The following is a 12,768-nucleotide window of genomic DNA, read 5'->3' as shown; positions in this document are numbered from 1 at the left end:
CACAGTACGAAGGCCTTATAATGCCACCAGGGTATCATTAAAGCAGGTTCTAAACAAGGATACTGTTTAGATACTGATAGCGCATACCAACAGGCAATACGAAGTTACATGGAGTTACATTGGTTAAATAAAGAAGTGTGGAGAGGGCTCACTGTACAACACTGTGTAATGTCATATAAAAGACGACTGAATGACTGTTTTCATAACCCAAATGCAAAGATATAGAAGCATTTACTAGAATGCAAGCAATGAGGCTAGCTGCAATAATTTCACACAAAGACTCAGTTTTTGTTTTATTTTAGTTTATTGGTCTCCACTATTTGACACACCAAGTGCTTCAAGAACAATATTAACATCACAAACATCACAGTAATCCAACACAGCAGTGACTGTTTCCCCCACTGCCGAACCCACACATTGGTCCACAATAACAGAAACCATCTCCCCTCCCTGTGGGGTGAGCTTGGGGGAAACCAGGAGGGGGGATAACACAGAAGCATTACATGATATCGACACCTTCACACAACTGAATACATTAAGTACTGTGTGTAATTTAGAGCTAATGTTATACTGAGATTAGACACACAAGATGTTTCTCTAATTAGTGGTGGTTAGAAGCGTGAACAGAAAGGTTAGAATGAATCCTGGTGTGCGTTGTTGTCTACTGCAGAGAGTATGCTGACCTCTGCTGGAGCTACAGCTGTCTGAAAGTACAACCAAGTACAACTCCACACGTTTGGTCGGTCGCTCAAAAGGTCGACTCAATCTGAAACGTCTTGCCCTCGAACAGATACACTGATGCCACTAGTAGCCGGTTGGTCCCACGGTCAGGGAGGGATGTTAGCGTAGCATTGTGAAGACGAGGCAATACTGAGTTCAGACGGAAGCGAAACACTGACACACACCCCTCCCTGCTAGAGAGAGGGGCTCCAGATCTATCATGTGGGGAGAGTAAGCACCCTGTGTAGCAACAGGTGCAGTTAAGGAGAGGCATAAATGAAATACTGGCTGATTATCTTGATCTAACTGTTAAAATTTAGCAGCTTCTGACTTCCTGTCTCTGAACAGAGTAACTGGTAGAGACCGACGGTAGACAGGTCATAAAATCCACTTCAGAATTGTTAAAATCTTTGATTTGTCTGATTAAGATGAAAGAAAAACGAACTTGGTTCCCTTTAGTCTTGTCGTTTCACATTTTGTTTTTAAATACGTATATCTAATAAAGTAATTTTGATAACTCTGACAATTTAAAGTACACCAGACAGCGCAGGCCAGTGATTGATGGAGGAATAAGAAGGAAAATAGCAGAGCAGATACTATAGAATCCGACTAGGCCACAGCTCAGTGTGGTCTTTCCATGTTTAGTAGGCATGGTTAGCCACGTAGAGGGACTGCCCTGCTGCACCACAGGTTCCTGAAGATTCGTACTTGCCTTGGGCGGCCAAACCGTTAGCCTGAAAGAGATAAAACAAAGAAAAGAAAAGTTAATGCACAATACTGCATGATTTGACTCTAGGATGTGTTTGATGTTCACCGGTGGTTTTCTCTGACCTCAGCACGTTTGATGAACTGTTCAGTGGCAGCCTTCTCATTGCTCAGTTCTCCTCTCCATGCGTTCAGGGCGGAGGCCTGCAGGGCGCGGCCGTAAGAGAAGGTCAGGGCCCAAGGCTTGGCAAGCGGGCAGGTGTTGATGCTATTAAGGTTCATGCTGGCCTCCTCTTCAGACTGGCCACCTGACAAGAAGGTCACTCCTGAGGAAAACAAACAAATACACATTACCAATCTGAAGAAGTCTACGGTTGACGAAATTGAAACATTGTATAACATTCTGACTGAGAAAACATCCAACACAAATAACTCACACGACTGACTTCTGTGTTTTCTATCTGTGTCTCTCTTACCTGTGACTGCAGGAGGCACGGTGCGGCGCAGGGCAGTGACGGTAGCCATTGCGATTTCCTCGCTGCTGTACTTGGTGGGGCAGGAGTGTCCAGCTGTCACCATGTTGGGTTTCAGCAGAGTCCCCTCCAGGTACACATGGTGGTCTGACAGAGACTTGTACACGGCAGCTAGGACCTGGCAGCAGGAGAGAGACGCATGTATGTCAGGACTTCAGTTATTAATAAACAACGTTTCTTCTTCTGTTACTATTCGCTCTTTCTTCTTTAAACTCACCTTCTCAGTGACGTACTGGCAACGCTTCAGGTCATGTTCTCCGTCAGGAAGGATCTCAGGCTCCACAATAGGAACAATACCATTCTAGTGGACATAAAGAAGAATGTAAACACAAACTCTCACACATGTAAAGATAGGTTGTTGTTATTTTGCCCATTTGTGTCCTCAGATCCTCAGTAATCTCACGCTCACCTGCTGGCAGATGCTAGCATAACGTGCCAGGACATTGGCGTTCTCAAAGATGGCCAGCTCAGATGGTGTAGTTTCGCTGATCTTCAGCACGCAACGCCACTTGGCGAAATCTGCGCCATCCTTCTTGTACTGTGCACAGCGCTCAGACAGCCCGTCCAGACCTACACACAACACACACGCCGAGTGTCAGGAATGCAACAGGAAGCTTATCAATGTTTGTAAAGTTCTGAGAGTCTGTGTTCATTTACCCTGAGTGGTGGTCTCTCCATTTGTTCCGGCGAGGGGAACAACACCTTTGTCCACCTGTGACAAGAGGAACAGAAAGATTAGTTGTGTTTGATAATACACTTCAGAGTCATGAATAATCCATTACACCAAAGTAGCTTACGATAAGTGACGTGCTGATTTACTCCAGTATGTTGTGTCATATATCTATGTCATCTTTTCTGAACATACGTCCTGAAAGTTCCTCCACTCAGTTTGTCCTTTAAACCTGACCCACTGTTATGAGAGCGTCTGTGTGTATCTAAACATGCTGGTAGTCAGTCTGTGTTTCATATACAGTGAAGGAAACCTTCTAGTTTTACAAGCCAAACAAATGATGACATGATTTTGCTCAGCTAGAGTGAAAGTCTTTGCTGGATTTTAGAGCTTACACTGTGACTGTACAGATAAAAGAGCAAGGGAGGGCTGCTTTCAAATTGGGTTAACTTCCCTGACTCCATCTCTAAGAGACTAAATTAAAGACAGCATGTCAACAAAATCAGCAACAGCTGACACCAGGAAGTGGTTGAGCTATGTGGGTGAAAGGCTAAATAACACCAACTATTTCCTGGTTCAAAAAACATCTCCTTTGGGTGTTTGAATTCATACAAGCACTAAAATAAAACATTTATCGAGGTTCACCTTGATGCCAACAACAATGCCGCGGTCTTGGATGAGCTTTGGGAAGGAGGTGCCGTCGTCGGTGTTCTGGTACAGGGTTTCATGGAAGAAGATGACCCCTCCGATACAGTTGTCAATGCGCTGGTCGGCTGTGAAGAGCAACTGGCGGTAGCGACGCCTGTTCTCCTCTGTGTTCTCAACCCCAATGGGGTTCAGGCGCTTAGCCATGCTACCTGTAATGAAATACACATTAAGAAATTCATGCATGATTAATGAAGGACATAAAGAACTGTTGGGATGTTTATGCATTCGGGATGCCTCGAGGTTGATTTCACTATAAATGAGACCTGGGGTTCTCCTACTTTTTTAAATGTACCCCTTTAAAACTTTTTCTCAACCTAGCATCCCCAGTCCATTTTTTGGAGGAAGAGAAGTCAACGCTTTAACGCTGCTGAATGATGGTCTGATGTACAACACAAAGACCTTGTTACTGAAAAACACTTGACATGCTTTTGTGCAACTATTGGCTAAATTCTCACTCAGGAAAACCATCATTAGAAACAGATTCATGGATGTTTGCTGACTCTGTTTTCTTTCTTTTTTATATATTTTTGGGGCTTTTACACCTTTATTTTAGAGAGGATAGGACAGTGGTTAGAGCAGGAAACTGGGAGAAAGAGATGGGGAATGACTTGCAGGAAAGGGGCCGTAAGCTGGATTCAAAACCAGGCTGCCCGCTAATTGGTCGGCAACTTAACTATTAGGCTGAATCTGCGCCCCAGACTCTGTTTGTCATTGTTTTTCATGTCTGGTTTCTATATTTTCAGCCATATCACGGCAATGTTTGAATCACAAATCAATTTGACTTGTTTTATTGTTTGGCATTTTATATTAAAACATCTAGTAGGCGGCCTGGGTTCGATTCCAGCCTCTGGGCCCTTTCCCACATGTCATTCCCAAATCTCCCGATTTCCTGCTCTTTCTGCTGTCCTCTCCTGTCTGAATAAAGGTGTAAAAGCCCCAAAGATATAACTTTAAAAAACAAAACAACTACTTATATTCATCTCATTGTAGTACAGTTCTGTAGAATATGTACAAGACTGACATTTTAAATTAATTTCAATACTTATTAAAGCTAAAAATACTCAGGAACCTCCTACAGCTCCCTGCAGGTACTCAAACCCCTATTTCAGAAAACACTGGGATATAAATGATGAATAAGAAATGAAACTGTACTTAATAGAGGGTTTTTCAGTTTGATTTCTGTGAACCCAACATCAGAAAATAAATGGTACCTAAGTGGCAATAGGCTAGCATAAAGCAAACTGGTTGGTCTGGTCAATCTGGCCCTAGCATTATCATTCTGCAAACATCACACAAACAAGCATACCGGTGGATTCATCAGCTGCAAGGATGCCCTTCCCTGGGGCGACTATCCTCTGAGCGATGTCCTGCAGCTCCTTCTTCTGCTCAGGAGTCAGTGCGGGGTACTGGTGAGTCATGATCACTGAAAGAAGACAAGAGAGAAAAAGAAAGAGCCATGGAGATCAAATTGTTTCACGGTATGTCGACCTGGAAGAATGCCAGGCCTCGGCCCCATTTTTTTTGTCCCTCTATTGTCCCTCAACATGGCCGCCTCACAGAGCTTTAGTGTGTGTGTGATGAAATGCGGTAAGAGTGAAGCCTGTGAGCATGAAGGAAAACAGAGACCTAAGGAGTCACGACTCAATTTTTTCAATAAATAGATCATACTGAGGATGTAACTGAACTTCTGAATGAAGCTTTTTGAGTGACATTAAAACCGTCTGGGCAGGATGTGCGAAGATGACTGTTTTAGCTCAAAGAATAATTTTCTCTCTGATAGGTCGTCTGGTCTTCCTGTCGCACTGCTGGGATCAGCCAGTCCATCAACGACGTGCCGACATGCACACACACGCTTCAAACCAGATTATTATGTTCCCTATCCCCTTCTTCACTCTGCCGTAAATAAGCAGTTATGCAACCCTTTCCCTCCCCTCCCTTTTCTCATCCAACGGAGCACAGTAGACAGAGCGGGACATTATGTAACAACTCCTATATACTCTGCTGCCAGTCCTCATTATGGCTGCAGGACTGGATGCTGCATGTCTCGATTCTCTCTCCTCAGCAACACTTTCCCTGTTTCACATAATGTCATTAAATCACTCTTGTGCAATGCACGCAAACTCCTTTTTCATTTCCCCTCCTTGATTAAAACACAACCATTTCCTCACGTTTATGTCCCCACCCTGTTCTGTGTCCTTCAGCACTCCCCGATGTGCTCACTGCTACAGCTCATTGATAAAAGATGAACATCGGGTTGGATCTATACATTTCCATTCTTACATGCAACCTAAAACAGCTCACCCCCCCACTGAATGCCAGAGAACAAGCTGTGACTTCTCTTTCTGATCGACTGCACCCGATTGCAAAGCCGCTCCCAGCTCACAGAGTCAATGACTAAAGGTTCATTTAACAGGACGAGGAAATGTGTCAAAGTTTTGCATCATATGCGCAGTAGAGTCACTTTTTGGATGGATGGAGATGATATTTTGTATTTTTGATAGTGTATGAATTCTTGAAAAGTGATTTAGATGGTTAAAATGTTAGTTTTTTCTTTAGGCTAATGTTATGTCCTTTGCTCAGAATGCACACAGAGCTCTGCTTTAGTGTTAGTTATCAAAGTTGCAGATAGAAATACAACTTAAGATCTGATTGGTTTAGAAAGTTTTGCTTTCATGCATGTGCTGGTTTGTTCTTTGCCCCGAATTTAGATGTGAAAAATTAAATATATTGTCTTGCTTCTAGTTTTGCAATACACCGCAGTACAATGAATCACTACTCTTTCCTCATAAAGCTAAATTTCATCCAATGCACAAGTCTAGAGAGAGCCAAAAACTGTTCAAATGAAGAGACTTAAACAATAAACAATCAAGTCAGAACTAACAGTATCTCTAGAGAGGACTTTTAGTGTTAGTGCACTGGATCCTTTTACACAAAGCTGCACCATGTAACTCTCAGAAGTCACAGACAGTCATTAGAGGGTTTAGAACAGCTCAACATTTAACTTATTTGATACTGAATTCCTAAAAGCGGCCGACATGCTGATAAAGGACACAGCCAATATCCTTTGTGTTAATCCTCAGCTTAGATCTATGAGATTACAAACGTGGGCTCAGCAGGCCGCTCAATGACAACAGTGCAGTTATTACACCACAAGAGTCAGGCACGACTCAGTTATAGTCAAAATCAACATGCAGGGGGGAAATTCAAAAAGACCAGACCTGCAGGGTACAGTCTATCTTCTGAGGGCAACACTTAGACCAGGCCTGCACGAAGACCCAACAGAGAAGGTGTTTACACTTGATAAAGGTCAAACCAAGGGCACTGCATGTCTGTGGGGCTGAACAAGTCATGCTCAGCAAATACCTGCTATCTTTTGTGAAGCACCAATACATTGTCATTGAATCTGGCTCCAGGGGTTGGTTTCTCTGTTGAGGAAACACTGCAAAATAAAGAATGAAGCAATGGGAAATCTGAAGTTTATGCAACGTTTAGTCAAACACGATGGGAAATTACCAAATATGAGAGCGCTGAAGTAAAAAAAAGGAGAATCATTAACAATGAAATGAAATCTGGAGCTGAACATCACAATGAAACCTGGAAATGAGTCCTATCACGTATCCTTTATGTCAGCTGATTGGATATAAAAGGACCTGGAGGGACAATACTCCACTGTTTGGAAGTGACCTGCCTCTGACATATGATCAGTACGGGCAGGTTTGTTAATGACGCAGCATTTTACATGCACACTGTAAAAAATACACATCTTAGTAATGCATCTATCTTCTTAACATAACATAACATAACATAACATAACATAACATACATAACATAATAACATAACATTTACTTTTATTTACTTTCATTTTATTCTATTTTAATTTATTCTACTTTATTTTTTGTATTCCATATTTTTATTTTATTCTAATTTATTTTATTTTATTCTATTTGATTTGATTTTATTCCAATTTATTTTGTTCTACTTTATTTTATTTTATTCTATTTAATTTTATTCTATTCTATTTTACCCTTGTCATTGCTATCATTATTGTTATTATATTTTTTAACTATGCTAGTACATTGTTTTTTCCCCTGTCCCGTGTTGTAAGCTGCTGTAACAAAAGATTTCCCCCAATGGGGGCCCAATAAAGTATATCTTCTCTTATCCCTTATCTTAAATGTTAACACTGTTAGCTTTTTTACAGCCTAAAACGTCACTGAAGAATCACACCTGCACAGATCCACCATAGAAGAGAAGAGCCTCCATCTCATCACAGTAGCTTTAAAAAGCACTGTTGTTCTGTCACTACAGGGTGTATTATGGCAGCAACATTGACCACGAGGTAACTATCAGATGTCAGCCGCGTCAATGAACACTGGAGCATTATTCTCACCACAGGTCCCATTAGACTCAGTATCTCTGAAATCAGAGTGTGTTTTTTTAGTATCAGCTGATGTTATCAGGAAACTCTCTCTCTCCCCAGGAAACAAGTGTACAAAAACAACATGAAGCTCCAGTTTGTGTTGTTCAACATGTACTCATCATTTCCTGCAGGCCTTCACGCCACATGATGTGACAAAAACACAACATTTATTCCATCATGCTCCATTTGAGGAGGGTTTGTCTCCTTTAATGAAACCAGATGAGTCTTCCAAATCTCTTTGTTGTTAAAAAAATGAAGCGGTCATTCATGATAGTGATCTACTCCAACTGAGAAATGCTTGATGGGAACAGTGACCGGATAAAATGTCTGGTTGGCGCCATTTTGGTAACAAAATGGAGGATGGTGATTATTCAGTGTTGATTATTCATCAATTTGATTTCTTCACATGTCTGAAGAAGAGAATGAGGACCAGGATGGAGTCAGATGGGAACAAATACACAGTGAGGGCCAATCAGATAAAGTTTGAATAATCTTTATCATCGTGATTCTTCAAAATTCAGAAATTGGTCCACTGGTAAAAAAAAAATGGAATAGCTCATGTGCTTTATCTAAGCTCAGAAATCTGCTTTATCAGTTGGTTTTAATGGTGCCTTGTTGTAGTTCAATACACCCGCCAGACGATGGCTGTAACACAGCTGAAGGCTGTTTGCTCACCGCCATTAAACGACAGAAGAAGAAGAAGACAGCATGAGCGTGATAGTCGCCGGTAGAACGGAAGGAAAATGTTAAGACTTCTGCTGCTGCAAGGTTAAGAGCAAACTTTTCCAGCACAACAAGCACATCCATAGATATATTTAACTAGCACATCCACAACAATGGTGCACAGTCATGGGCTCTCTGTGTTGTGTCTGAGTGTGCATGACAGTGGACTGATTACTATATTCAAAAAGCATCAATTAGTTTCCTGTTTCCTAGTTTTGCTTGACAATACCTAATTTATTTACAAGAACATTAAACAAACTATTGATTAAATAACAATCAAAGCTTGAGCTCATTGCAGGCAGCATCACTGTTTGCTTGAACTTCTGCTCTCACTGGGCAGCGCTGCTGACGTATAATAAGCCTGATGTAATATATTAAACACGTTCATAAAGTTTACAGATTAATCTCTGGGCGCCTATTAATATCTTCAGCCAGAGATATTTTTGTCTCCACCCAGCTCAAGGGTCCTTCAGCAGTGCGAGTACTGACGCACTGGTTTAAAGATTCGTGTCTTTATCAATAAAAATGCGGCGTGCTGCAGACATGTCCTCTGACTTGATTTAAAGTAGCAGCCTTGTGATGCTGTATCAGAGCGCCACTGAACGGAGACGAGGGTTATCTTGCAGACAGTGTGCAGGGGTTACCTCCTGAGAAGGACATCACTGAATGTTATTTAAAGTAGTCATGAAGAAGAGATAAATAAGGCGCTTTTAGTTGGATTAAATATGAGAAATGAGAAGAGATAGAATCAAGAGACAGGTATGTGTCACTAGAAGTTGTTTCAACCTTCTCTACATCTGCAGCCTGTTGCACAGGGGGGTCAGCCTCACGCGGTTTCTGCACTGCGACATCAAGATGCAACGGCCAACTCCCTACTGTGGCGTCATGCACAACCTCTTCAACCTCTGATCACAGTGTGATCAACTCTACTTGGATTAAAACATCAGTCAATGCAACCTTAGGGACGATGCTGGGGGTGAACTTACTGGTAAAACCTACACTTAGTTGGACACATAATACCGACTGGTAGTAACTACATGGTCATAACAAGGAAAAGGAAGTTGGGTTATTTCCTTGTCTGGTTTCCTGTATTACTTCTCCATCAGCAGGTGTCTGAGGAGGTGAAACGGCTCACTCAGGTCAACACTGGTCAAAAGTGAGGAGCCTGCTCCACTGTGCTTCAAGACAAGCTGCTGCTGCTGCTGGCGGCCTTGGCAGTGATACGTGTGTCTGTGTTTGGTCTCTCTCCCTCCTCAGGCCTTGATCCAGCAGCGCTCTGATACAGGAGTCTATGTATGGCAAACATCAAGGCTGTGTGCAGCACAGTTCAGAGGGGGGGCTGACACTTGTGGAAATGTGCAGATTACTCTTGCAGCATTTTCATCCTTTTCATAACTAGTGGTCTCTTCTTTTTACTTTAGCAGGTATGACATGTTAAATACACTTTTTATTATGACTTACAAAAGGGAAGGGAAACAGATCATCATGGTTTAAGGAAGGAGGAAAAAAGTTGGTTACAGCTCAACCAGTTGATTACAGTCTGTTGCAATAGACAAACCAGTGTATATATGATGCACCCTACTTTGACTCTGACTGTAAAGACTCCTACAGGGAGATACAGTATTAATAAGTTGATTAATCAGTAACTTAACAGACCAACACATAATTAGCAACCATTTTGATATCAACCAAATCACCTTAATTATTTTCTACTGGAAAAAAAAGCAGGATTTCACTTCCTACTCAAATGTTCATACTCTTCTGGATCAGTCAGTCTGAATTGATGATATATTGATTATCTTAGGTTGGGGACATTATGTTCTCTGAAACTCATGAAAAAAAATCTGAAGTTTAACTGGTGATGGAGATAATCATTGCAAATCTAAATTTAGGATTGCAAATAACAACAATCTGCATCACTGATGCTCTACCTCATTGAATTCCTCATTTGGTCTCTATATTATCAGAAAATAAAGGGAAAAAATGCCCTCACGTTTTATTTAAGCCAAAGCTTTTGTCCATCAGAGTGCTCTAATGCAACATTTCTGAAATAAAACAAAAAGACTGAGAAAGCCAGCACGTATTCACGTTTAAAAACTGAAACTAGTTGATATTTTTGCGCTTTTTACGCATGGAGAAGATTCTTTTCCATCAGTCAGGCGAATGATTCATACATTAATCATCAGGATTTAAACTGCGAATAAGACTATAACAAAATATTAAAGCACAAAACACTCTATCCTAAGCTCTGGTAGTGATGTAAAGTCTCTCAATATGATGTCATACTTCGTGAATCTATACATTTTTATTTATTTATTACGCATGAAGTATCTGTCCTCCCCCTGATCCAGCCCCTCCTCTCATCTCATCAGAGGAGGTGTACGTGCAGCTCGGCACAGATACACACTACCAGGAAACCACAGCTGCCATCTCTACAGCTGAACACGATGTACACACATTAAACCTCTACAGTGTGAATGTTTCTCCATTCAGACTGAAAACAGACGCAACAGGCTCTTTGCGTCCACTTCCATCCTTGAAGGTCATATTTTTCACGCCCTTCCTGTTGCGTATTTCGATGACAGGCTTAAATATACAGCTTTAAACTACATAACAAAATGGAGAGGTGAATTAAATGTATGTCTGTAGATATAAGACAATGGCACACGAGCCACAGGTGCAAGTTTACATCAACTAATTCATTGATAACAAGCTCGGAAGATAAAGTTAGCCAAGGCTTCCGTAGAGCAGCATCACATCCGCATCATCACTTTTATTATCTGAATTTGTCTTCAATATCTGACAGTCAAATGTTACAAGGAGCTTTATGACAGATCAGATGAGGGATCAGTCTTACCTGCTGGTGGGTGTCTGTCTGTGAGAGGAGAGAGTGCAGGTGAGCTGGGTGCGGAGGATGCAGAGGAGTCTCCTGTTTCACTGCTGCAGCGCAACGTGACCCTTTACAAAAGCCTCGAGCTCGGGGGCGGAGCTCGCACCCTTGCGTCACGTGATGGGGATGGAACGACGTTAAAGAGTTGATGCTCATGTGCAGGAAAGCAGCATCATTGCCCAGCCCCAAGCACGATTGCAGCATGATGATGCATCTTTGAAGAAAAGACAAGAAAAGAGTGGAAAAGTGGAATTATTGTCATTTGTTTCTCTCTTTTTGAGGTTTTGAGGAATAAAAAAGACGCTTATTATACCACAGCTCTATAATAAAATGAAACAGACAAAACGAAGTGCTAACGACAGGATTTAAAAAAACAGTTTTCTATATTTAATGAAAGAGACCACCTTTTTTACCTTTAAGAGTCACAAAACAGCACAGGTGGAAATTATTGTGAAATTATTTTTATAAGTCCATGTTGGGGAAAAAGAGATTCCTGAGGAGGTGTGGCTACATGGATAGAAAAACTGAGTGTGGTATCAGCTCAGTGTTATAAGGAAGAGGATTGGAGTCCCTAAAATGTACAGTTGAGGTCAAAATTATTACCCCCCCTTGTGAAATCAGATAAAACCCTTGATTTCTCCAGGAAAATGACCATTAAAGACAAGTGTTTATAGTTTATTTGTTTCCAAAATAACAAAGAAAATGTTCGCTATGTTTGATTTGGATATTTTATTGATGCAATGAATTGAAACAAGAAAAGGTAAAAATGGCACATCCAAAATTATTAGCCCCCTGGCCCTAAGTAGTCAAAAGTGTGCCTGTTCTGAGCCATACCTGACAACAACCTGTTTATATCAAGTTTTATCAATGATGCAAACATTGGGCAGAATTTAAGGAAATGTTTCAGAAATCCTGGGGGGCTAATAATTTTGACCTCAACTGTATATATTTATTTGGTCTGATCTGTTTTTATTCCTCAATATATTTATTCAGTCTGGCTTTTATGTAGGGTTTAACAATTGCATTACTTACCTTTTACTGTAATGTTGCTTTATTATTTTAGTAATTTTAACTGCTTGTCTTATTCTATTATTTATTTATTTACTTATTATTCATTTTTTATTTTTTTATCTACTCAGTTTTATTGTAATTTTAGCCTTAGTTTTATTTTCAACTCTTATCCTTACCCTTTTTAAATCAATTTATTTTAACTATCTGTATTCTTAATTTTGATGCTTTAACTTATTTTAATTACACACATTTTATTGTTGGTGTGCATTAGTCTCTATTTTATTTAATGTTCTTTTAATTTTGATTATTATTATTTTAATTATTATTATTATTATTTTCCCCTTATATGTCTTGCCTTGTTTTATTTCTGCTTCTTTCTTTTTTTTC

General features: G+C 40.6%; 1 protein-coding gene across 1 annotated transcript; it reads right to left on the bottom strand.

Moving 5' to 3' along the window:
* Positions 1-285: 285 nt before the first annotated feature.
* aldocb (aldolase C, fructose-bisphosphate, b) lies at positions 286-11,470 on the bottom strand. Its single transcript, XM_034683708.1, has 9 exons — positions 11,338-11,470; positions 4,643-4,759; positions 3,274-3,485; positions 2,616-2,670; positions 2,368-2,528; positions 2,176-2,259; positions 1,902-2,076; positions 1,552-1,751; positions 286-1,454 (listed from the first exon to the last, which is right to left on the bottom strand). Exons 2-9 carry the CDS (start codon positions 4,752-4,754, stop codon positions 1,362-1,364), a joined length of 1,092 nt encoding a protein of 363 aa, XP_034539599.1. The 5' UTR covers positions 4,755-4,759; positions 11,338-11,470; the 3' UTR covers positions 286-1,361.
* Between the last annotated feature and the right edge of the window lie 1,298 nt (positions 11,471-12,768).

Source organism: Notolabrus celidotus, chromosome 5 (assembly GCF_009762535.1).
Source record: "Notolabrus celidotus isolate fNotCel1 chromosome 5, fNotCel1.pri, whole genome shotgun sequence".
Lineage (NCBI taxonomy): Eukaryota > Metazoa > Chordata > Actinopteri > Labriformes > Labridae > Notolabrus > Notolabrus celidotus.
The sequence above is the reverse complement of the archived record's forward strand: the minus strand, read 5'-3'. Positions and strand labels throughout refer to the sequence as shown.